The 22,414-nt window shown below is 40.4% G+C and overlaps 4 protein-coding genes across 6 annotated transcripts; 3 read left to right on the forward strand and 1 right to left on the reverse strand.

The window, feature by feature from the left end:
* Positions 1–223: 223 nt before the first annotated feature.
* Positions 224–7,351, reverse strand: LOC135338735 (beta,beta-carotene 15,15'-dioxygenase-like). 2 transcript variants are annotated; one of them, XM_064534812.1, is made up of 15 exons: positions 7,185–7,351; positions 7,021–7,120; positions 6,535–6,663; positions 6,280–6,409; positions 5,912–6,068; positions 5,670–5,802; positions 3,966–4,044; positions 3,766–3,901; positions 3,610–3,715; positions 3,303–3,448; positions 2,378–2,483; positions 2,241–2,323; positions 790–904; positions 330–530; positions 224–279 (listed from the first exon to the last, which is right to left on the reverse strand). In XM_064534812.1, the coding sequence occupies exons 1-14, from the start codon at positions 7,341–7,343 to the stop codon at positions 367–369; spliced, it is 1,743 nt and encodes a 580-aa protein (XP_064390882.1). In that variant the 5' UTR covers positions 7,344–7,351; the 3' UTR covers positions 224–279; positions 330–366. The 2 variants fall into 2 exon arrangements, with proteins under 2 accessions (XP_064390882.1, XP_064390881.1); XM_064534811.1 differs by having other exon boundaries at positions 224–530.
* Positions 7,352–7,428: 77 nt separating this feature from the next.
* LOC135338738 (cation channel sperm-associated protein 2-like) lies at positions 7,429–10,530 on the forward strand. Its single transcript, XM_064534817.1, has 15 exons — positions 7,429–7,510; positions 7,582–7,742; positions 7,988–8,161; positions 8,477–8,545; positions 8,602–8,774; positions 8,835–8,942; positions 8,989–9,045; positions 9,103–9,227; positions 9,300–9,472; positions 9,696–9,831; positions 9,879–9,953; positions 10,001–10,068; positions 10,116–10,200; positions 10,251–10,318; positions 10,376–10,530. Exons 2-15 carry the CDS (start codon positions 7,604–7,606, stop codon positions 10,411–10,413), a joined length of 1,488 nt encoding a protein of 495 aa, XP_064390887.1. The 5' UTR covers positions 7,429–7,510; positions 7,582–7,603; the 3' UTR covers positions 10,414–10,530.
* An 896-nt stretch (positions 10,531–11,426) lies between these two features.
* Positions 11,427–14,685, forward strand: LOC135338740 (cation channel sperm-associated protein 2-like). 2 transcript variants are annotated; one of them, XM_064534819.1, is made up of 16 exons: positions 11,427–11,524; positions 11,913–11,993; positions 12,067–12,232; positions 12,475–12,648; positions 12,724–12,792; positions 12,847–13,019; positions 13,082–13,189; positions 13,244–13,300; positions 13,358–13,482; positions 13,541–13,713; positions 13,832–13,967; positions 14,018–14,083; positions 14,139–14,206; positions 14,259–14,343; positions 14,394–14,461; positions 14,524–14,685. In XM_064534819.1, exons 3-16 carry the CDS (start codon positions 12,094–12,096, stop codon positions 14,559–14,561), a joined length of 1,479 nt encoding a protein of 492 aa, XP_064390889.1. In that variant the 5' UTR covers positions 11,427–11,524; positions 11,913–11,993; positions 12,067–12,093; the 3' UTR covers positions 14,562–14,685. The 2 variants fall into 2 exon arrangements, with proteins under 2 accessions (XP_064390889.1, XP_064390890.1); XM_064534820.1 differs by lacking the exon at positions 11,427–11,524 and having other exon boundaries at positions 11,900–11,993; positions 12,044–12,232.
* On the forward strand, positions 14,660–21,399 carry LOC135338739 (lamin-B2-like). Its single transcript, XM_064534818.1, has 12 exons — positions 14,660–14,803; positions 15,015–15,333; positions 15,850–15,976; positions 16,205–16,360; positions 16,910–17,080; positions 17,304–17,429; positions 17,677–17,897; positions 18,579–18,792; positions 19,338–19,445; positions 19,780–19,896; positions 20,694–20,954; positions 21,103–21,399. Exons 2-12 carry the CDS (start codon positions 15,023–15,025, stop codon positions 21,142–21,144), a joined length of 1,854 nt encoding a protein of 617 aa, XP_064390888.1. The 5' UTR covers positions 14,660–14,803; positions 15,015–15,022; the 3' UTR covers positions 21,145–21,399.
* The last annotated feature ends 1,015 nt before the right edge of the window (positions 21,400–22,414 follow it).

Genomic DNA, 22,414 nt, shown 5'->3' on the forward strand with positions numbered 1-22,414 from the left:
CCGCCTAACTTTTAGAGGGCGGTCTAGTCGGATTTCTTGTTTGTACGCTTTTTAGTGTTCCCCCTGGCCATGCAATCCTAACAACTTTTCACTAGCAAATATTTTGTGGTGCTTGTTATATTGTAGTCTCATATACTATATCACAGTGACCCTAAATTTTGTACTCCTTTGTTTATCATGATCTACACAGCCCGTCTGGCCACGCCCTAGCTCCTTCAACGGCTCAACCTTTGTAAGGGTAATTATATCCCCTAGATCCAGAGCCCTAGAGCAGAGGACCTATAGAGGCACAAAATTAATTTCAAACACCATGTAGACACGTACCCTACAATTATAAAAAGTACAGCTTTGTTCAATGCTAGAGGTTCACTCCAGGGCTGAAGTAGGTACGAATATGCCGTGGACATCTTTGTGCCACTGAATGCCTGGAAACTCTACTCTAGCCATCTCTGTCATTGTCCTGGCATCCAGCACCAGCAGGAACGGTGGCTGACTCTCATCCACACGGAGAACAGCAGACAGGATTACTCCTATATATACATAATTAACACAGCATGCATTAGGTCCAATTATTATTGACAAATCCCCCGGACATGCACCCGAGTGCTTAATTCATGTTTGCTTTGGTCCTGGAAGAGGAGGTTAATTAAAAGAAGTTCAAGGATAGCTAGAAGAATAGATTTATAATTATGATGATAGTTATTTAGTCAAAAAAGGGGTGGAACTGAGAAGAGGTCATGCAGAGTTCATAATGGCTGCTGCTTCTGGCAGACAACTTTACAAGCTTACCGTCATCTTCCCCAGAGCTCTCTGGCTTGCCAACAAAGACAGGTTCAGACACACTGCAGCCATCCTCCGACCATGTTAGGCACTTCTTGGTCTTTACGTCCGTCTTGATGAGATCCTACAATAAGTACGACGAGCACATGCATGCAATCACAGACATTGATATTTATATAATTATATAGAATATACATGTATAGGTATCTACGCTAACGTGGCTAAAAGCCATATAAATTACAGAAGGCTATAGTTAAGTTGTTAGTTTTCGTCGCATTGTTGGGAATACAATTACACAATCATGCACATGCACATGCACATATATATATATATAATTATATATATACAGTCAGCTTTACCGTATTCCTCGAGACATAAAAATTGACCTCTCGGTGACCAATCAAATTACACAATTGTGACAAGCAAATTCTATAGCAATCACATGCATTAGCTAACAAACACCTCAATATAGGACTACATGTAGCAAGACGTATACGATATGCATGTACAGTGGAGTCTCCGAATAAAGGACACTTTGCGGGAGCAGAGCTTTTGTCCTCTTTTTGGAGGTTGTCCCCCGGTGGGAGGTTACTATTTATAGCCAAATCAAGGAATTATAGATAGTACCGTATATCTTCTAATTTATAGGACAGCAAAAAAAGGAAATTGTCCGGGTATAATTGGAACAAATTTTTTTATAGAGCTAGCTAAGTTTAATAGAACAGTGTGCGACTGAATAGTTGCACTATAGCTATCTAAAACTAGCTACTCAAAGCTATCTAACTGCAGCACTCTAAGTCTTACTTGCCGTCTGTGAATGTAACTCAACTATTGTCCGGATATTTAGTAATATTAAAGCACTGGAGTGTCCGTTGTATTAGAACAACGAAAATTTCCCAAAAGAGTGTCCGGGGTAATTAGAAGTGTCGGATAAATTAGAAGATATACGGTATATGTATTGTCTGATGGACCCTAATTTTAGGTTCAAGAAGCTAAGAAACTTGCTGAAATCAAAGATATAAAGCATTCTTGCAGCCGGTATGCCAGTAATGGCAGTATATATTAAAACTACAAATGACCTCTACCATATTGGACATAAAAAATGTTAGTGTGGTTTCCTGTTTGTCCGTTATATATATAAGAGGCAGTTCAAGTGGTTTGCACAAGAGTTAGTCAGTTGGGAGCACGAGGCTTGTCCTCTGTCTGGAATCAAGAATTAAGGTCTGCTTGTGGGAGGTCGTTTCTGTGTATATACTCTATGCCATAGCTAGTGACCTTTATATAAAGGTTGCATGTCCTCTAGTAGGAGGGGTCGGTTATGGGAGGTTCCACGTATACTATAGTTATTATTATTGGAGCCAAGAAGTTATAATTATGTAGCATATAATTATATACAATATCAATACCCAGTAATTTTGTAATTTTGTAATGATTAACCGATCCACATCGTATACACTAACCTCAAATGTTTGGTTCAGTCCATACACAAATTGGTAAGGCCTTCCATTGAATTTCTCATAGTGGATACGTGGCAGCTCAAATGCTGTATATACACAAATGAACATGCAACAACAGTGTAAGCAACAATTATATTTACATTTCTCCGAGATGGATTCGGGCTGACACAAGATACTGCCATCTTCTTGAAGCTGGGCAGTGGCTTCAGTGTAATCCAGAGTTACCAAGTTCACTTTAGTGGCATCCTATAAATATAAAAGGTGCAGCTTGACTGATTACACGCCATGCATAGTTCTTATATACATGTAGCTAGCAGCTTATGAAAATTAGTATTACAGTCACTACATTTATGTTATACTTATTGCCCACTACATCAGAATTTATGGCAGTAAACCTCCGAGGACAAGGGCGAAGCCCTGAGGCCAAGGACGGTTTACATAAATTCGATAAAAACGAGCAAAAACGAGCAAAAAGCCTGTCCGTACAGCTTGTAGAATATACCCCACTTAGGGTCAGCTCTGTATCATAGCAACTGGGTGGGCATAAACTCCTTTGCCTTGAGCCAGGGTGCATTGATTTTATACTAGATCTACACAGCTAAAAAGAAGCTTAACGCTTGTTGACAAGGGCAGGACAGATGAGTGGGGCTCACTAAACACCCAGGAAGGCTGGAGAAAGGGTGGGGCTCACCGCTTGGACATAGACAAGTTAGTGCGTAGAGCTAGAAGCTTAGCACTGGCTACAAGCTGTACGGACAAGGTTTTTGCTCGTTTTCAATAGTTTTTGAGACTGTTAGCTAGATGTATCCAAGGTGAGGTAGCTTAGGTGTAGCACGCAGTTTTCATTCCAGTGGGTATATAACACTTATTGTCCACTACATTCGAATTTATAGCAACGTAAACCGTTCTTGGCCTAGGGGCTTCACCCTCGTCCTCGGAGGTTTACTTTTATGAATTCTGATGTAGTGGACAATATAAGTACAACGTATCACTTCCAGTCTATAATACGGATGGGATGGATTACCAAACACCTAGTTCAAAAGTAAAGCAATATAGATGTCTTACATGTAGAGTTTGATCAATAGGGAGCACATAGCGTCTTGGATTTGCAAAAATGTCACCTTCCACTATCCCACTGTTCATGGCTTCGAGAGTTAGGGTACTGTATACCCTACCGTTGTCATAACCACAAACATCCAGAACTATGTGACCTATAATATGAATGACAGGGAGAGCATTGATCAGGCATTCCCCTCCCTATATATAGCCGATGGCAATTTACTCACTTTTTACAACGTACATGTGTATATATCTCTATCATGCATGCAGTCAATTATGTACATCGTGACACGAGCAAGACTTACATATTTACCTTTGTCCTCATAAGCATTGATGTGGTGTAAGACCATACCAGTAGGAGCAAAAAACTTCCGCGGAAGAATGTTACCACTGCTCTTCTCCACAATAAAGAATCTGATCTGTGGGTATGAACAATAATTATTATGAATCAAAGTTCACTCATGCATACCAACTCATTTTCCTGCCATTCAAACATTTTGTCAGGTATAGTTGGCTTGTTAAGGAGAGTATCCTTCATAACTTTCGGTAAATTGAAGCAAAAAGGCTGCTCTAGTAGTACAAAGTAATTCTCAGTTGCACCAAAGCTGTGAGAACAAAGATATACATGTATACAGAAACAAATTAATGAGTGTGTGTTTGTTTGATAACCTGTGACTATAGCCTGGCTTAAGCTTGTTCTTTGGTGGTACATCGCACAACACACTAGCCTTGTCCATCACATGTGAATCTACAAAAAAGGTCAAGCTAAGTAGAGCAAAAAAATGTTTAACATTAGATTACTATTATCTATATAGTATAGTTCTTCTTATTTGATTTAAGGCGACCCTCTAAATACGCAACATTTAGACATTTTGCTTTTGTTTTGTGTACATGTCTTTGCAAAACGTAATTATTTTTTTAGTGTCGCCTTAAATCAAGTAAGTATACATTCCATTATTTTCTCCATCATTTAACTACATGTATTAAAAGTGATCCTTAAATTGCTACATTTTCAACAAGGAGACATAGATATGCACAAGATACTGATTGCTAAAAAATTTAACATTAGCCTCCTTCACAAGGCCTCAGAAAAGAGGCCTAGCTGCTACTGACTGCTTGCGCATGCGCAAAATTATTGGATATTTTCCAGTAAAGTTTCCTGCCAGAAAAATATCCTGCCGGAATAAATATATGGACAAAGAATACAAATTCTAAAGTCATATACACAGAGCTATAATATTATAGCTAGCTAGCTAGAGACAGAGCTGTGTAGGTTTATTGCAGCAGCAATTTTCTTTCTGAAAGAGAGTCTACATGTAGCCAAAGTTATTACTAGATGGGCGTGGCTTGTCCATATAGGCTATAGTGTCACCTTTCACTCCGTTCAGACGATTGTCATCCACACTGTTGCAGGCTATGAGTCTGCTAAGAGTAGCTATAAAATGCTATGGCTATAGAAACCTTCACAATCAACCTTTAATCCCACTTCCGTTCGTTGTGACGTTATTGTTTTACTGAGCATATACGATTTTATCCGGAGTCCCCAGTTTCTGGGGATTATGTGGCGCATGCGTATAAACAGTCAATACCAGGCCCATCTTCAGTGCGGCCTGGAATCGAGGTTAATTTAACATAAGCTCTACAATTATAGTGTTCTGCATGGCGACCATTGTTGATTATCCAGTCAAAAAGAAAGTTTGAACCAAAGTGAAGGTTTTAATTTACTTTAAAAATTATGGGTCGGAGTCTCCTCCATTTGACAAAAAATAAATACAGCCTCTTCTGCTTTCTCTTTGCGTAATGTTGCCACAATCACAGCCTTGACCATGCGCGTGCGTAACATGTGTCCAATTAAATTGCTGCAGCATATGCACTTTTATAAGTTCAGTGGTTGTCTAACTAGCCTTAACAAACCTAACCGCTACTCCAGTTACTTACCAGGTCCAGAAACTTGGTCCATGCTCAAATGCTTCTTCCTCAGGATTGTCAGGCTCTTTCTTTTTAGCTTGACATAGCTTACTACCTAGCTATGATCCCAGTCATTGTATTCTTACTCAACAAGGCCATGCATCACTGTATAGCTGCCCTAGAACCTCCCTGAGGTTGTACTTACGAAGATCTCATAGCAGGTCACTTTTCTGTCGATGATTCTGATCGACTCTAAGCATGTGCTGGTACCTGCAGCGTGCGCATTTATATTTTTTATATTCAAACACATGCAGTGTACACAGTGATGTATCGGTAGCCATGCCAGCTAAAGCGGGGAGAGGATTAATCTTTATAAGGCAATGCGACGATTAGGAAAGCACACAAGATACGATCCGCGAACCCATGTACACGCTCATTCTGTAATCTGCTCCATACATACATCACCTTTTCCAGTAGGAGATATCTTGATGATGGTGTACCCATTTGCAGAGCTGCCGAGGTTGTACAATGTTCCATCATCATCAATGTGTGGATGAGCAGTGGCCGAATTAACAGCTACATGCTTAGAGAGCTGAATCTGGGGAATAAAAGTCAGGACGGACACTATATAGGCGTAGTACATATCAACAATGAATAAACTTGACACAATAGTACATGCACTTAAACTTATAATTTTATGTTGAAACCTTTTGTTGTGCATCGAGTGTTTCTGGGGAGAAGACGTGAACAAAATCAGATTCTGTGGAAGCAATGTACTTGTCTCCAGCCGGCCAAACATTGACGAGGCAGTTATCAGTTATTTTCGTTGAGGGGTCAGTTAGCGATGTGAAATAAGACTGCACCCTATATAATTATTAATTTTAGAGAATTTTCACTTAGCATTAGTATTTAAAGCACAAGTTAATTATGATGGGTGGGGGGTGGGGCTCAACTACATGCACAGTAATGTTTAATATTGAGAGTAGAATTTGGTTTACTACACTGTAGCTAGCAGACTAATTCTCACCGCTGAGTGGACCTGCAGTATTATTTTATTATTATTATATGTATATACCTTTCAAACAGAGTCATACATGGGTCTGGGACAGCTCCTGTTCCAAACTCCGATACCACAAGTCTGTTAGTAGCCATGTTCTTAGTGTAGGCGTCACTGCGCAGGAACTTGCTTGCATAAAACACTTTTCCTGTACGACCAGGTAAACACTTCAATAGCAGTCACTTGCAATTAGGGTCAAGCATACTTATGTAAATGCAAGTCAGGAGACAGAAAATAATAATTATAATGAAGTGCAACTTTATATCCACTTGCCTGACTTTATTGTGAAGCTGTGCAATAGAGCCATTCCATCGAACCAATGGTTCAGTTTAGTGTCTCCAATCTCATATAGCCCTGGTCCATTTCTGATCAGCTTGCCACTCAGCCAGTCAGGAAGGGATCCTATATCCAAATGAAACATCAGGAAATTATCAAAAACAAGGCAAATTTAAATTGATATACCAGACTCTATAGCTAGCAAATTAATAAGATCTATATATATATATATAGCCACAATTCTGTCATGCCCAACAGCGAGAAAGTAGACTATACCACGTGTAAGTGCATGGATCAAGGTTAACACGTACTGTCTAAAAGTTCACAATCTAAGATGTAAAAAAATGGCAGTTTACTTAGATGGTAAAATCTTATATTGTACGGAAACCAAAACAGCACCCTGACGATAGACTATACAATCTGGCCCATCTATTGGTTGATGAACTATATAGCGCTTGGCTCTGAACGACTTTACTTCTCTACCTTGGATTTTTCCCTCTACAGGTACAGTTTGCTCTGGAACTGACTTGAACAATTCTCCCCTCACACTGGTTGTGGATAAGGATAAGCTTATCCATGGTCTCTGGGGAGGGTATAGGGATAGAATTATTCAGTTGAGCAAGTTGTTCTAAACTCATGCAACTTACTAGGATGACCTGAAGAGATTTTCTGAGAGAATTGTAAGACCTCTTCTTGATGAGCAACACACGTACACTTGCCATGGACAATGCAATGATGGATCGATCATAGATACATTTTATATACTGTAATTTAGGATGGATCTCATGTGTTATATAAGAGGTCATGCATGCGTCTTGTTTTCGAGTGTAGACTGTAGACGTACTAGTCTTGTTTTCGAGTGTGCATGTCATCACCTGCGTCTTGTTTTCGAGTGCATGTCACCATAGAAATTATTATCTGCTGCATGCTACAGCTGCCTTGCTAGAATCTTTGAAATTTGGCTCATGACTGAGTAAGTCTGCAGTCTGCAGTGTGCATGTGTCACATGTAAGTATAGACATTATAAAATCTACTTTCCTCCAGCTTCGATTCTGTTTTATAAGCAATGGAGGTGAAATCGCATACACTCTCGCATCGAACTGAAGTGTTTAGGTCCAAGCTCATAGAAGATTTCCAAATCCTTGAGAGCCTCAGCGAGCAGGGAAGCAAGAAAGTCCCTATATACACCTCTGCTGACATAACTAGTGAGACACGTATATAAAACCGTGATTGACTGTCATTTGACGAGTAGATCCATATAATTCATTGTATTAAAGCATGACACCAAGATGGATATTAATCCTATACATAAAAGATATAGTGCTGGTGTCAGATCTCGCTGCATGACCCAGCATGCCTCTCATAAAAGCTTGGCCATGCATTCATCAAACTTTTACTAGCTCACTCACACTCACATTACCGTTGTTGATATAATCATCCCTAAATGCAGAGACTGGTGTCTTGGACAAAGTACTGCTTGAGAACCCCGAGCAGATGATCAAATTGAAGATATACCAGCGTGATAAGATCAAAGAGATAGACAGCAATGTTGACCGCAGACTCATCCGGGTCAAGAATCAAAATAATATACCTTTGGGCGTCTGGGCGTCTTGGGTTGTGGAGAGTATCCCATAGTCTTAGTATAGTTATAAAAGCTAGAGGGAGTATAATTATATATATATCGTATTACTAGAATGTTTTGCGAGCATCAAACATATGCGAACTTTTTTTGCGAGGGTTGATCAATTCGCAAAAATAAAACCACAACACCTAAATTATTACTAGAATAAATACACATGATCCTTGCCAGAACACAATAGTTATATATCGCAAAGGGTTTGCTGATTTGGCTCATTCGCAAAGATTTTTCACCAGCTATGTATTCTAGTAATACGGTAGCTTTCATATTTTGCAATTATTTTCCTCAACCGTTTACAAGGCAGAGTGTTTCAAAACATGCTGTTGATTCTCATCATCGTAAACGGCATCTCCATAGGCGTTGAAGGAGGTATATAAACTATATCTTCTGTGTACATTAATATTACCCAATGCTGTTTCTTTTAGAGCTGCCAGTGACGAATGATTTTGGGATTGGCATTCTAAAGACGCTCTTGGACTTCATTGATTCATTCTCAGTGATTGTTTTCATCACAGAAATTGTCCTCAAGTGGATTGATAACTTCAGAAGATTCTGGAAGAACCCATGGAACATCTTTGATTTTGTTGTGACAGTTGTTGTGAGTTCTCTAAAATATCTGTCCTGGTCATTCTGAAATAATATTGTTCTTTCCTTGCAGAGTGCAGTTCCTCTAATTATAATGTTGCTAACTAATGCCAGAACCTCTCAATTTACCGTCATTACAAAGCAGTTGGCCGTCTTCAGAATTATTAGGGCTCTGAAAATGGTCAGTGAGGTTAGCAATACTCTGTATGTCATGTGTGTTTCTACAGATTGCTCAGTTTGGTAGCCTCAGGATAATTGTACTGACAGTGTTGCAAGCGTTTAAGGTACAAACCACGATTGTGTCTGCCTCATAATTTTCTTTGACTCTTATATAATTATAGTCATTGCTGTTTATTGGGATTCTTCTCTTCGTGGTAACCTACATCTTTGCTAGCGCTGGAGTCATCTTATTCGAAGCCTACACGATGTCACAGAGAGCAGACCTACAATATTCTCGCAGCTTCAGGTAATTTTGCCGATAAAAATCATAGAATAATTAATACGTGTAATGACCATTATTTTGATCTACAATTAACAGTTCCTTGGTGGATGCCACCATAACGCTGTTTCAAATTTTTACTCTGGACCAGTGGTATGTGATCTACAATGATCTCATCAAGGTCATCCACCCAGTATTTGCCTGCACTTACATCCTTCTGTGGGTCTGGATAGGAGCATTCTTGTTTAGAAACCTCTTTGTTGGAATAATGGGTTAGTCAGTTAATGTGTATCTATAGCACGCCGGGTCACAATGTTGTTGAAACTTGCTGGCAGAGATCTATTTTTATAGCAATCTGAATCATCAAATTCAAAATTGTCAGGTGCTGCACTGGTAAAACGTATGAAACATGGCCCTCGTGATTCTAACCAGGCTATATAATTATAATTATAAGGCTGTTCTTGATCTATATAATTATACATTGCACGCATACAGTGAATAATTTCCAGACCATAACTGAAGAGTTAGCTCGTAAGCAAGAGAATATGGACCAGAATGATGAGCTTGCGAAGTTGAGAGAAGATCTCCATAATGAATTGACTATGCATGAGGCCAAAATGACCAACGCCAGGTACAGAATGCAACCAATTGTGGCAATTAATATTATGTATTTTGCAGAAAGTCAATATTTGTTCCGGCATCTTCTGGTCATTCAGCTTCTGGTCATTCAGCTGGCTGCAGTACAATTGGAAGGTCAGTTACCATACTCGTTGTGCCAGTTATAACTACATTGATTGCAGTGGGGGAGGAGCTGAGTTGAGACAGCAGATCAGCCAAATGATGCAAGCGGAAAAAAGGATTTCTTCTGGTATGCAACCATTTCATTTCTAGGTACTTCGTAACTCTTTCTATCAGGATGGGATAAAATTGTGCAATCACATCTTATGGGTCTGTCTAGCAGCCCAGGTGAAACCTTGTGGCCCCGAGACACATTGTTCAAGTAAGGGTGTTTGTGTGTACGACTTTGATTGTGAATTGCACTCTTTAAAGGTACTACCAAGTATTGGAGCTTCTAGTGGAGAATCTGGACGAGTATGAAAAGCTTCAAAAGCTTGCAAGTAAGCTCGGCTGGGATTCATGATTTTTGATTGCTTATCTCTAATTTGTTTGCTCAGATGATTGCCTGATTAATCTTCATGACAGTGATCCCTGAATAAAACTGGTGCTCCAACTAACTTAACTACTTCAGTATTAGATTAGTTGTATAATTATTCTATTATGCCGTATAACATATTTAATTCTTCATGCACTGTAATACAACATTCCTCCCCCCACCCCCCCCCCCCAATCACGCCTAATTTTCAATGAAATGCAGCGTATTTTCAGGCAACACGTGCATGCTACATATATTATATGCATGCATGCATGGGTGCCAAATTTTTTTCCCAAAACATAATAAAATAAAAAAAGTTCGAGTCCTATATAAAATGAAAGCACCGCAGGTGCTGATGCCTCGGTGGAGGTGCCAAAGCTACATATAACATAAAACTACTAATAGCTAGCTTTTATACAATGATTGATTATAATTATCATGATAAATTTTGCTGCATGCAATCAACCGAATAGTGGGTAATGATCGACCATGATTGTTGTTAAAAACGATTGATGCCAAAAGTTCAAGTCTAAAATTAATGGCTGCAAGTCAGCAGAGCCTTGCAGCTCTCTGCTCACTCTTGCAGCTACCAATAGCTAGCGTTCTAGTGCAGAGCTAACTACTAAGTAGAGTAGTAACACTCGGTGAACAAGTTTTGCTACGGACTCTTCTGAAAAGGCTGCAATAGCATTCCAAGTAAGCAAAACTGGGCATAACTCGAGAACGAAGCATTATTTTGCAAATCCACGAATTAAAATCCAAGTAAACATGACTAGAAGCCTATAGAAACTCTTACTTGCACTTGATTCATCCTTGAGCAGCTGTAGCGGTCTACACACACACAGTACAGAGACACACAGACACACAGACACACTACCGTATACCTCGCTTGCGCATGCGCACCGAGGCATAATTAGTGTTAGGGAAAGCTGTATAATATGAAGCACTGCATGCAGGTGCTGATGCCTCGATCGGTGGGTGCATGTGTCAAAGCTACATAGTACATAACATGGCTATGCGTGCTATGCACATACACAATGACATGATAATTATCATGATGAACATTTTGCATCAGGCTAATCACAGGGAAACTCAAAGAGTGGGAAGTGATTGTTGCTAAGGATGCCAAAAGTACAAAGTCTAAAATTAACTCATAAACAAGGTGACAAAGGTAAATAGTGGATATCTTGTAGTCTCGCTTGCTGGGGCATATATATCTTGTCAGTATAATTTCGAGTTCACCCCGATGGGATGGATCGACGGTGTAATGGCTAGATTTAAAGATGACCTCTAGGCTCTAGCTACTTTAAATACACATTTTGAGTTGCTTTTATGCCGAAATTTGGATTCACAGCGTGTATGCTGTGGAATTGGAAACAGAGCTAGAGCTAGCTAGAGAGAGAGCCATTGAAATGTTAGTGAAAAACTAGCCTCGATTCCAGGCCGGCCTGGAATCGAGGCTAAGCCTAACCGGAAGTTGGTCAATACCTGCGTCTTGTTTTCGAGTGTGCATATCACCATAGAAATTATTATCTGGTTCAAAATCATGATTTTTACAGCTGTAGACTGAAGAACCTTGGGCCGGCTGATGACAAGTAAACTGTTCAGTAATTGAGTCTGCCCTCTGCAGTGTGGCACTTGTAAGTATATAAAGCAATTTATACATTCTAATAACCGTTGAAATCTATAGCTAGCTACATTTTCCTCCTGCAGCAGTCTTGATTCTGCTAGTGCTAAGCAATGGATGTGAAATCGCACACACTCTCGCATCGAGCTGAAGTGTTTAGGTCCAAGCTCATAGAAAACTTCCAAATTATTGAGAGCCTCAGTGAGCAGGGAATAAAGAAAGTCCCTGTATACACCTCTGCTGACATAACTAGTGAGGCGCATTTAAAAATTAAAGACAGTGTAAAATAACACCGAGAGGGGCATAATAGTAATTCTAGTACATATAGTGCTCTTTGCATACCACATAATGTCATTGGTGAGTTTTGCATACGTATAATGTGCATCAAATTCATGCCGGCATGCCTCTAATAAAAAGTTTGGCCAAAAAACTTTTACCAGCTCAATCACACACACCCACTGCTACATTGTTTATATAATCACCCTTAAATGCAGATACTTGTATCTTGGACAAAGTACTTCTTGAGAACCCCGAGCAGACGATAAAATTTAAGACGTACCAGCGTGATAAGATCGAAGAGGTCAACAACGTTGTTGACCGCAGACTCATCCGTGTCAAGAATCAAAATAAACTGCCTCTGGGCGTCTGGGCCTTGTGGGTCGTGGAGAGTATCCCATAGTCACAGTATCATAAAGGGAGTAGCTTTCGTATTTTGCAATTGTTTTCCTCAACCATTTACACAGACAGAAAGTTTCAGAACATGCTGTTAATTCTCATCATTCTAAACGGCATCTCTATAGGCATTGAAGGAGGTATATAAACTAAATCTCCTGTGTATATTAAATACCCGATGCTGTTTCTCTTAGAGCTGCCAGTGACGAATGATATTGGGATTGCACTTTTAAGGATGCTCTTGAACTTCATTGATTCATTCTCAGTGATTGTGTTCACCGCTGAAATTGTTTTGAAGTGGATGGATAACTTTAGAGGATTCTGGAAGAACCCATGGAATATTTTTGATTTTGTTGTGACAGTTGTTGTGAGTTTCTCTACTGATGTCCTGGCTATTCTGAAATAATTATTATTGTTCTTTCCTTGCAGAGTGCAGTTCCTCTAATTATAATGTTGCTCACTAATGACAGAACCTCTCAATTTGCCATTGTTACAGAGCAGCTCGCCGTCTTCAGGATTATTAGGGCTCTGAAAATGGTCAGTTAGGTTTAGCTTTCATTTTAATTCTGTGTGTCATGTGTGTTTCTACAGATTGCTCAGTTTGGTAGCCTCAGGATCATTGTACTGACAGTGTTGAAAGCGTTTAAGGTATATAAACACCGCAATTTTGTCATAATTATTCTTTGACTCTATGATTATATATAGTCATTGGTGTTTATTGGAATTCTTCTCTTCGTGGTAACCTACATCTTTGCTAGCGCTGGAGTAATCTTTTTTGAAGCCTACACGATGTCACAGAGAACAGACCTACGATATCCTCGCAGCTTCAGGTAATAATTATAGTTATAGATCTACATGTATAATTTACATTGAATCCCCTGTTAACAGTTCCTTGGTGGATGCCACCATAACGCTGTTTCAACTCTTCACTCTGGACCAGTGGTATAGGATCTATAATGATCTTATCAAGGTCATCCACCCAGCTTTTGCCTGCACCTACATCCTTCTGTGGGTCTGGATAGGAGCATTCTTGTTTAGAAACCTCTTTGTTGGAATAATGGGTGAGCCAGTTAATGTGTATAGCAGACACCAGTATAGCTATTTATACAGAAGACTTTTGGCCCTCGTGATTATAACCACTATATAACTGTTGTCACTTCTGTACATGCATGCATGCAGTGAATAATTTCCAGAACATAACTGAAGAGTTAACTCGTAAGCAAGAGAATATGGATCACAACGAGGAGCTTGCAAGAATGAAAGAAGAACTCAATACTGAATTGACTATGCATGATTCAAAAATGACCAACGCCAGGTACAGAATGCGACTCGTGGTGCCAATATTATGTGTTTTGCAATACACAGAAGGTCTATATTTGTTCCAAAAGCATCTTCTAGTCATTTAGCTGGCAGCTCCAGTACAGTTGAAAGGTCAGTTACCAGTGCATGGGTGTGAAAATTTGAATCATACTTATTTTGATTGCAGTGGGGGAGGAGCTGAGTTAAGAGAGCAGATCAGCCAAATGATGCATGCGGAAAAAAGGATTTCTGCTGGTATGCAACCATTTTTCAATTTTTAGGTGCTTTAGTAACTTTTTTCAATCAGGATGGGATAAAACTGTGCGCTCACATCTAATGGCTCTCTCTTGCAACCCAGTTGAAACATTGTGGCCTCGAGAGACATTGTTCAGGTAAGGATGCTTGTTTGTGCAAGTTTGATTGTGAAATGCACTCTTTAAAGGTATTACCAGGTAATGGAGCTTCTAGTCGAGAATCTGGACGAGTATGATAAACTTCAAAAGCTTGCAAGTAAGCTGTGCTGGGATTCCTGATTTTTAATTACTTATTGTCTGATAATTTGCTCTGCTCAGATGACTGCCTGGTTAATCTTCATGACAGTAAGCCCTGAAAGAACTTGTACATGTACTCCAACTAACTAACTAACTACTTCAGTGGTTACCCTATGATCAGTTTATAATTATGGTGTGTATGATGGGAAGGCGTGGCTCAGCTGCGCATGCGCACTAAGAATGCCCCTGTATGACGTGTGTGTGGCTAGTATTTGAAACTCGTGTGCATTTTCAACGTACAAGAAGAAAAGTCATCTCTCCCTTTGTATTCAGCCCAACAGAGTCTTGAGTCTCTATAAGGGTAAGATCTCATAAATATACAAGTGTACATAGCTTTAAATTGTCTGAAAGCTGCAAAGTCCGTTAAATATAATTGATTTATTTTTGCCGCCATTTAAATTTGTTGTGAATACCGCATTTAGATTAGACTAAACATGCTACATGGATTACCTGTACAACATACCTTGTACTTTGAGCCACCTAGTACCTGTACCTATCTTCGTTATGTACAGAAATCAAGATGAGTCAGGAAAACGTTTCACCTGCTCGAGCTTCTCGAGTCCAAGAGAAGGAAGAGTTGGCCCACCTCAATGACCGCTTTGTCCAATACATTGACCAGGTAAAATCCATGAAGGAGTTGAACCGCCGCTTAGAAATGGAGCTCTGTAGCACCAAAGAGCAATTAGGAACCGAGACAGCGGCTGTCAAAGAACTCTACGAAGGGGAGCTTGCCGATGCTCGGAATCTTATTGACGAGACTGCCAAAGAAAAGGCTCGCCAGCAAATTAAAGTTAGCAAGCACGAAACTCGCATTGAGGAACTTGAAGCAGAGTGAGCCAATATTGTTACATTCCCGTTACTAGTACCACATTCTGTAATCTAGTTCTTTGATGTCGCTTATTTTCACTTCACGTTATGTGCAGTTGTAGCGTTATTGCCAGCACATATCCCTTTATGATTGCTGCTATTGTATGGTAGATTTCAACATGTGTTCAATTAATGTGATGTGCATCCTTAGTTGGGGTTTCCTAGAATTTCACAAGGGTGGTGTATGTGTGTGTTAATTTGAGTGCCAAGTCTGGTCACCATTTATAATTTTCAGGAAAGCTACCCACGTGGCTCTTTGCTTATGTACAAGAAACCTGCATATGTCCATTTCGCTTTGGCATGTACAGTGTACAGCCTAGTTAGAGAATTAGACAATGGCTAATGGCTAGCTGACTGACAATGGGCACAATGTGTATAAATAGAACACTTAACGCTTGAGTATCGTATTGCTCTAATTTGCATATAAATTATGCTGTCTGCAATAAGGCAAGTTATCCATGACATTTTTACCCTAACCAGGCTGAAGACTTGCAAGGAGGAACGTGACCGTTTTGAGACCCAGTTAACTGCCTCTGAGCGAAGTAACACCTCCCTAGATGCCCAGCGCAAGTCTGCTCTCGCTGACAAAAACAGGCTCCAGAAGGAGGTGAATTTAGCTCCAACCAGTAATTGTTTGCTTTATAAACCAAACAGCAATAGCAATGTCCAAGGTAGCCATATTGTACATGTATGTGCCAACGTGTTCAGTTGCCGAGTTAATGACGATGTCCATTTTGTGCTTGTATAAAATTAATACTGGCTAAGTTGATTGTATATTGTTATCGTGTGTATCCGAATGACCGTCACTAATTTATGGCCCCTACTGTTTCTGTAGGTGAAAAACCTTCAAGCTGAGTTGGCTGAGATGCGTGAAGGCTATGAGTCATTGCAGGGTACTTTGGAGGTTGAAACTTTGAGCAAAGTAGACCTGCAAAATAAATGTCAATCTCTTAGAGAGGAGCTCCTTTTCAACAAAAAACTCTATGAAGAGGTTGGTTCTATTTATTGCACAATGCTCATATAAAGAAGCCATTGTGTTGGTGGTTTGCTATCACTAGATTGGTGAGTGATAAGCAATATTTTAGGCGCAATTTCCTTTGGGATTATCTAACTAGGCAACCCAAAGCTAAAATTACATGTATGCAACTTTTCTTGCATGACTTGTACATGTACCGTATTTGCGTGATCAGAGGCTGCGGCTACTAAATGCTCATTTTTCTGGGACAAAGGAGGCTATAATTAGAGAGAGGTGTTTATTAGGCCTACTAACACCCCAGCAAATTCAGGCACCTTCAGGTTGAACTCAAAAGTTCTTTTTCACTTTCCACTGTTGAGTGTGGCCTTTATCAAGAATGGCCGCTGATCAAGCAAATACGGTATACAATATGTGTCATTTAACAATTATAGTAAAAGCTGTAGGCTGGCCTAAAAGTCAAGCTGTTGCTAGTCTATATTGGAGGATGCTAATACAGTTTTATTCGTCTTAGGACAATGTACATGTGTAGATTTGTGTTATCAATTTCCCTATAATTGTCCACAGGAGCTGTCTGGCCTTCGTAACAAGCTCTCCTGGTCTGTGTCCACGCCCGACACAGACTTCCAGGCCCAGTTGGACCACCGTCTGGAGATAGCCATCGATGAGTTGAGGGATAAGAGCGAGGCTGACATTGCTGACTACAAGATCCAGATCGACTCTGCCTACAAGGACAAGGTACAGTGTGTGTTGCCTACATGTGCCTATGTGTTTGATGTGCGCCGTTGCAAGAGTTGTACATGTATTTGTTGATGCTCTAGAATTCCCTGTATTGGTTGTGTTTCAATGATTCTGAGTTGCTTCTACACCTCTCACTTTCAAGTTATCTACGTATGCTATAGTTATTATAACATTTCTGTGTGATTAGTTCCCTAATCTTGTGTGACGTGCCCCGCTTCAGATCACAGCCCTTGAGAATCAGTGTGCCCGTGACTCTGCCACCATCTCTAAGCTAAGCATGGAGATCAATAGGCTCACCTCCGGCCGATCTGATCAGGGCAGCGAAATTGGCAAGCTGCAGAGAGCCGTGAGTGCATTTCTGTATCACAGTACCTAGTGGAGCATATATAACATATGACAGTGACTACCATTACCAGTTAACATTGAGGACCATTACCAAATACTGTACATATAATACTTACTGTATCTGTGTACAGTACTTTTAGTGCACCGATTAGCTTTATCATGTATTTGCATTATGTACATGTACATGTAATCTCCCTAAGTATGTTTATCCTGTCTTACACGTACACCTTTGCCCCTTGTGTCCGTAGATTGAAAAGCTAGAGTGTGCTCTGCGTGACAAGGACGATGAGCTGGGTCGTGTGTGTCGCCAGCACACCGATGATATGTCACAGACGATGGACGAGCTGCGTACCACTCGAGAGAGCTACGAGGTCAAAATACGCGAGTACGAGCAACTCATGGACCTCAAGGTCCAGCTGGACCAGGAGATTGCCACCTACAGGGCACTACTGCAGGAGGAGGAGACCAGGTGAGGCTCTATTTAAAGCACACTTCTGATAGTAGATTATACACCTATCAATGTGTTGCCCCACTACCCCCCCGGAACATACGGGGGAATTTAACCTGGAATTTTTGCCCCATTCTGGGGGTTTGACCTGGCTTTGCATAGTTTTATAACCTGTTTTGATGTGTGCAACTGCTTGGGAATTTGAATACTGAATCCTTCCCCCACCAGGGGGAATGTGATCTCAGGTATGGTCAAATCCCCCATATTACCTTTCCCCCTCCTGGGGGGGGGGCAACACTTTGATAGGTGCATTACATGTACAGTACTGTATTACATCAGGGGCTTAGAGAAGAGGGCATGCAACTCAGTCAGAAGCAGCACCCTTCATCTGTTACTATTTTTACTTGACTTTTGTACAGTACTGGGATTCTATTTATAGTAAATCCTGCCTCTGATATGAACTATGGTGATTACATAGGGTAGATAGTGCTATGTAGTACCAGGAGCGCATCCTCACATGCTCCTGATAGTACCAAGTGCATGTATGTGCTGTGTATCTATTACTTGTATGTTCATACAATGTGTAGTCAATTTTTAGGCAATGACATGTATCCTAATTCATGTACCATCAGCATTTTTCCATTAATTTTTATACCGCTATGCACATGTGTGTTTGCATGCTCTTACTTTCATTCTCTGTAGACTAAACCTGACCCCTACCCCCCGTGAGAAGCGCACCCGCACTCGCACCCAGACTGGGGGGGAGCCTGTCCCCATCCCCAAGAAGATGCGTCTGGAGACCCCCCACACCCAGGCCAAAAAGTCCTCAGTGAGCTCCAGCGCTGTCGGTCGTATCCATATCACTGACGTGGACCCAGAGGGACGCTACGTCGAGATCAAGAACATGTCCGACGAGGTTAATTTCTACGTGTATATTGGGTTGAGGACATAATTATTGAGCATCTTGATTTATTTACTCTGTGTGTTTGTGGACGTTAACTGTACGTGTTCATTTGGTGGTTTCACTATATGCAAAGTTGTCTTTAAACTGTAAGGTGTAATGTGTACATTTACTATCTTTTGTTTATTATATCTTTTGTACGTGCTATTTAGAGGATTGTAAGGCGCGTGTGCAAAAATGCGGTGTGATAACTAATGTATAATTATACACGTGTGTGCTTGGATGGTTTGTATCAAAATAACAAATAATATTGATGTCTGGCAGTTAGCTTTGGGGACAAACACTAGCGCTGTCAGTTCAGATAGTTCGGCCATATAGGTGTTCATAATCATATACACTATGCGGAGGTGGGTTCGTGGTCAGCTACGTAGTTTCCTAACCCAAACAAGCAAGATAGCGACAGATACCACACAAATGTGTCTACCGTTGGTGTCAAAGTTCGACTATTGTTTCCGTAAATGCTCACACATTAGTAACTTGATACACCTCTCTCTGTCTAGGTTGAGCCCATCAAAGGAATCAAGATCCAGCATGAAGTGGAGGGAAGAAGTGAGATGATTTTCCGTTTTTCTGCCAAGTCCAAGCTCCAAGGAGGGGCTACCGTTACCGTGAGTGGATTAAAGTCCTTTGTACATGTTTTATGCTATAATGATTATTTCTGTACGTACGTATAGGTAGATGTACATGTACAACTTATAGGATTTGTATGTGGGAAATGCACTACAGTTTATGTGTGTGGTGTGCTTTATTTAAGAGAGTTTTCTGTCACCTCTGTTTACTAGGAATGCAGTAGCCATGACTCTAACTGTTATTGGTGAGCATTAAGGCTGCCTCTGTGCGTCAATGGACCATTACAAGCAATCTTTATTGCACTACATGTAGTAGATGACATGTACAATGTAGTTCAGTTGTTTAACAGTACTGACCTCTCTCTGTTTTCAGGTGTGGAGTGGTGATGCGGACGGAGCAGTGCACAACCCTCCCAGCAACCTTATCTGGAAGAACCAGTCCTGGGGCTCTGGACAAAAGACCGTCACCAAGCTCATCAAGGGATCAGATGTAGGTCCTCGCTCACTTTCATAATCATATTATCGTAGAACCTCGATTATCCGGCTTGGTAAGTAATCAGGAAATGGCCATGTACCTTTAAATGCTCATGCGCAATTAGCAGCTGTTATCATGGAGACAGACCTGTTTATCTTTTGCGCCTAAATTCTCTTTATCAATAAAGATCAAGGCATGGTTTATCTATTCGACTATCTGCCAGTTATCTGGCCTGTCTCTGGAACCAAAGTGTCCGAATAATCGAGGACTGTTGTGAAAGCTTTATTACAGTGACCTCAGCATAGCTCATTATTGTAGCCCAGAGGAGGCCTGACATGCGTGAATGTATCACTACATTTTCCGTGCATAGTGACATGATAACGTCCAGTCCACTTGTAATGATTCGTGCATGTATGTCGGATTTCCTCTGCTTGTAGCCTGTAATGGTATTTACTGTTTAGAGGAAGTGATCTGTTTGTTTGTCCTATGCTTGGGTTGATCTGAGACATGGTAAACATCATTTTACGTTTTCCGGACACCCTAGCTGTGTATTGGACTAGACATTCTTATTTCTGTTGCCTAGTTTTGCATACCAATGAACTTGTGGATGCTGTCAGCTCTTTTAGGATACACAATGTAGTTCTCATTTCTAAAAGGTGATCGTAATGTTATAAATAGAATGCTCTTCTGACTTATTTTTATCAGCTATTACCTTGCTTCTCCTTGTATACCCTTATGTACAGTGCATGATACATCCCAGTTTACAGTTGTGTGTTAGTATTTTTGGTTACACTATGTCCATCTGCCTGCAGACGATTGCCCAGTTCAACCAGAGCATTGAGATCTCCCCATGCAAGCCACAACAAGAACATGACAGTGGCACCGGATTTCTTGACTCTAGTACTCGCTCCTTTCCAAGCCTTCCCGACGATGCTACCGAAAGGGATGCTTCTGGTTCTGGTTCTGGTTCTGGTCGTGTTACCATGACGACTCGCTACAGCTCATCCACCAGCAGCAGCAGCCGTGGGGCCAGGGACCAGAGGGGCGGGGGAGAGCATATGTTTCATCAGCAGGTGAGACCTCTTATTGATATGTGTGAATGGTGATCATGAATGGTTAAACCATTAGTCTGAGTAGTAGTTTTAAAATCTGAGTTTAAGTATGTGATGGTCACGTTGATGCTTACTCGGTGTTATTCGTCAATTGCTTTTTGTCGTGTAGGGAGACCCAGCTGCTGAGGAGAAGACCTGCGTCATCTCTTGAATCAGTCACAGGAATGGCTGAGTTGGCAACATATAGGACTAAAAAAGGTTGATAGGTTTTCTTTTTTGTTACTGTAGTGTATCCATATTAACCCATTTCACACCTTCTAAACTGTCAAGACTAGTTATAATTACATGAACTTTAGATTGCTTAGCAAAATATTACATGTGTACACACTTACTTTGTTTCTTTTTGCTGTTTTCTGTACTTTGGTATTCAACGCCATTAAATGATAAAAGTGTTGTTTCAACATAATTGTCATGGCTATGTTTACTTCGTGTTAAGCGTTCATGTATATGTATACGTATTATGTTGTTATACTGCATGTTCCCATAAACAAGAGTAAATTTAATTTAATTTAGCAAGTGTTTTATAGTTAGAGCAATGATCTAACTATGTGTACATAAGGTTGGTGTTAGTTCCTGTTTTATTGGCATCAAAGTTAAGTAGGTAAATACGTTTAGTCTAAATGTGAAATGACATAATGTTAGGCATTGGTGCATTGGAAAACACATGCACACAACACTTGGTGATGTCATAGACCTACTGTAATAACATCATGTCATTTAGGCAAATTATTTAATGTTGTTCGTCAATTTTTGTATTAGAGCTTCTATACTTCGGATCACATTCGTTATTTGTTCATGATGTTTAAAGTGCCTAGTGTTTGGGTGTGGTCCCTTGGTGAAAGCTTAACCCCTTAGAGGAGGTACGACAACATCACGTGGGTGGACAATGGAATTTCAATCAACAGCAGCAAAAAGTTGTGTGAGTGTGGTCTGCATGATAACAGCCCCTCCCATCATCAGCATTTACTGCATGTTAATGGACATTCCATTGTCACACGCGTGCCATGATGTTGTCGTACCTCCTCCGAGCTTAACCGGCCTTGAAATAGTATTATAATTTTCGCATGCTTGTATCATGCATGTGCATGTATTGCGTAGGTGGTTGAAATTGATAGCCAAGATGTACAGACATTGGGTACAGGAAACGAGTTCTGCTAGAACGCCTTTAGGGAAATCAAGTAAGAGACGTGCTTAAGTTTGTGAGGGATGTCTTGGTAATTGAAATGGATACTCTCTAGAGATGACATGTCCACTAAAATTGTTAATGCTGGTCCTAGACCATCCTTTCTACATACCCAATGTATTGTTGCAGACTAATTTGAGGTGATAAGATCTCATCAGGCAGCTAGTCTTTAGCACCACATGGTGTTTATATGTCTGTTCATATAGTTAAGGTTCCATTGTGAGCTTAATAAATTGAT

This window comes from Halichondria panicea, chromosome 7 (assembly GCF_963675165.1).
Source record: "Halichondria panicea chromosome 7, odHalPani1.1, whole genome shotgun sequence".
Lineage (NCBI taxonomy): Eukaryota > Metazoa > Porifera > Demospongiae > Suberitida > Halichondriidae > Halichondria > Halichondria panicea.